Raw genomic sequence first — 1,490 nt, forward strand, 5'->3', positions numbered from 1 at the left:
GGTCCGTGCCGTTGGACGAGCTCTTCCATTGCTGACTTCATCCATATCCTGCCAACGTCAGGGACGACATAATAGCCAAGTATCAAACCTCCGTCTCCCACAGCAGTCAGTGATTGTGTACCTACGTAAGTAGCTCCCGTCGTCCATATCAGCCAGTTAATGTGTACCTGCCTCTCCCTTAGTTACGTCTATCTTTGTGCGTTTCACGACTTTCCTCTGGTTGTCGATGGCGATGGCTGTTGTAGAGACTAGAGCTGCCTGCTCTCTCCTCAAATCGTCGCGATTTCGGTCATAGTCCACCAAGAAAGCCTGTAACAGTGCCGGTGATTTAGCGACATATTCCTCTGGGAAGGGAGGAAAAGGCTCGAAGCTACCAGCCAATTTAAGGGCCAGCTTGGCTGCCGCGGCGTTTTCGTACTCCCTCTTCCTCGTAACATACTCGGACCTTATGGTAGCCCTGATTTGTTCCTCGAGGACCTTAGCTGCCACACCCATACGGAGAGCCAGTATAAGCTTTTTACACACCGACATGGCGCTTCCCGACACGATGAAAGGGAAGGGTTGGAGTCTCTCAGTCAGAGTGGCGCGGTAAGATGGGTCGAAGGACAAGCAATGAGCCCCGCAACTTCTACATTTCAGGTCGATCCCGATAAGGTAGCATGGCCATCCTTGTCTGTACACCATCTTCGTCCGAGATACGGCGTTCGCACGCATTGAACTATCTTCGCATGATGGGCACGCCCCGCTTGTAGGACCATAGATGTAGAGGTCGATAAACCCCTTGCGAATTTGCCACCCTATCACATCTCTAACATCGGCTACAGTGAGACCTTCAGGCTTCCTCGGCATAGCAGCACTTAGCTCCTTGGACACTACCCGCTCCAGATTGGTCCCAGCGATACTAGCGACAGGACCAGCACCACCAATCGTCGCTTTGGTGTCGATCGAAGGCTCGGGTCTTTTGGTGTCGTCCTTGACCGTAGGGTGGTAACCACATTCACAGCCACGAACCTCCTTAGGTTTGAGGGGGTGGCTAGTCCCAAATGGACACTTGAGGATCTTCTGGAACTCGTCGTACCATTTAGAAGTCTTCGGCGGAGCACACCCTCGAGGCAAAGTCCTTGCCTTGGAGGCTGCGAAGTTGGTTAATGTTTTGCGCCATTCGGCGTCGGATTTGGCGTCCTTGGGCATTCGGGATATGATATACTGCCATGAAGCTCTCTTAATTACCAAGGTTACTAGTCCATACTATCGAACTCGAGCGTGACATCATGAGAGTACACGGATGAAACCGTTTTAGGCATTTTGCACGCGTGCGTTAGGCTCAATGCTACATACCTGAATCTGCCGTTCTTTGAACTGCCGGCACCTTACCCGCGACCGACGGTCGCCTTCTTTCCTCTCTCTTTTTCTTCCTTCTTTTTTTCCCTTTTCCTTCCTCCTTTTCCTTCTTTTCTTTTCCCCCTTTTTTTGCAGTCATTTTTCCCCCG

The 1,490-nt window shown here is 51.5% G+C and overlaps 1 protein-coding gene across 1 annotated transcript; it reads right to left on the reverse strand.

Moving 5' to 3' along the window:
- Positions 1-156: 156 nt before the first annotated feature.
- Positions 157-1,191, reverse strand: Pmar_PMAR025987 (hypothetical protein; the record flags this gene model as incomplete). The annotated part of the gene is made up of 1 exon (XM_002776490.1): positions 157-1,191. One exon carries the CDS (start codon positions 1,189-1,191, stop codon positions 157-159), a length of 1,035 nt encoding a protein of 344 aa, XP_002776536.1.
- Positions 1,192-1,490: the final 299 nt, after the last annotated feature.

The sequence above is a fragment of the Perkinsus marinus genome, assembly GCF_000006405.1.
Source record: "Perkinsus marinus ATCC 50983 genomic scaffold scf_1104296953348, whole genome shotgun sequence".
Taxonomy (NCBI): Eukaryota; Perkinsozoa; order Perkinsida; family Perkinsidae; genus Perkinsus; species Perkinsus marinus.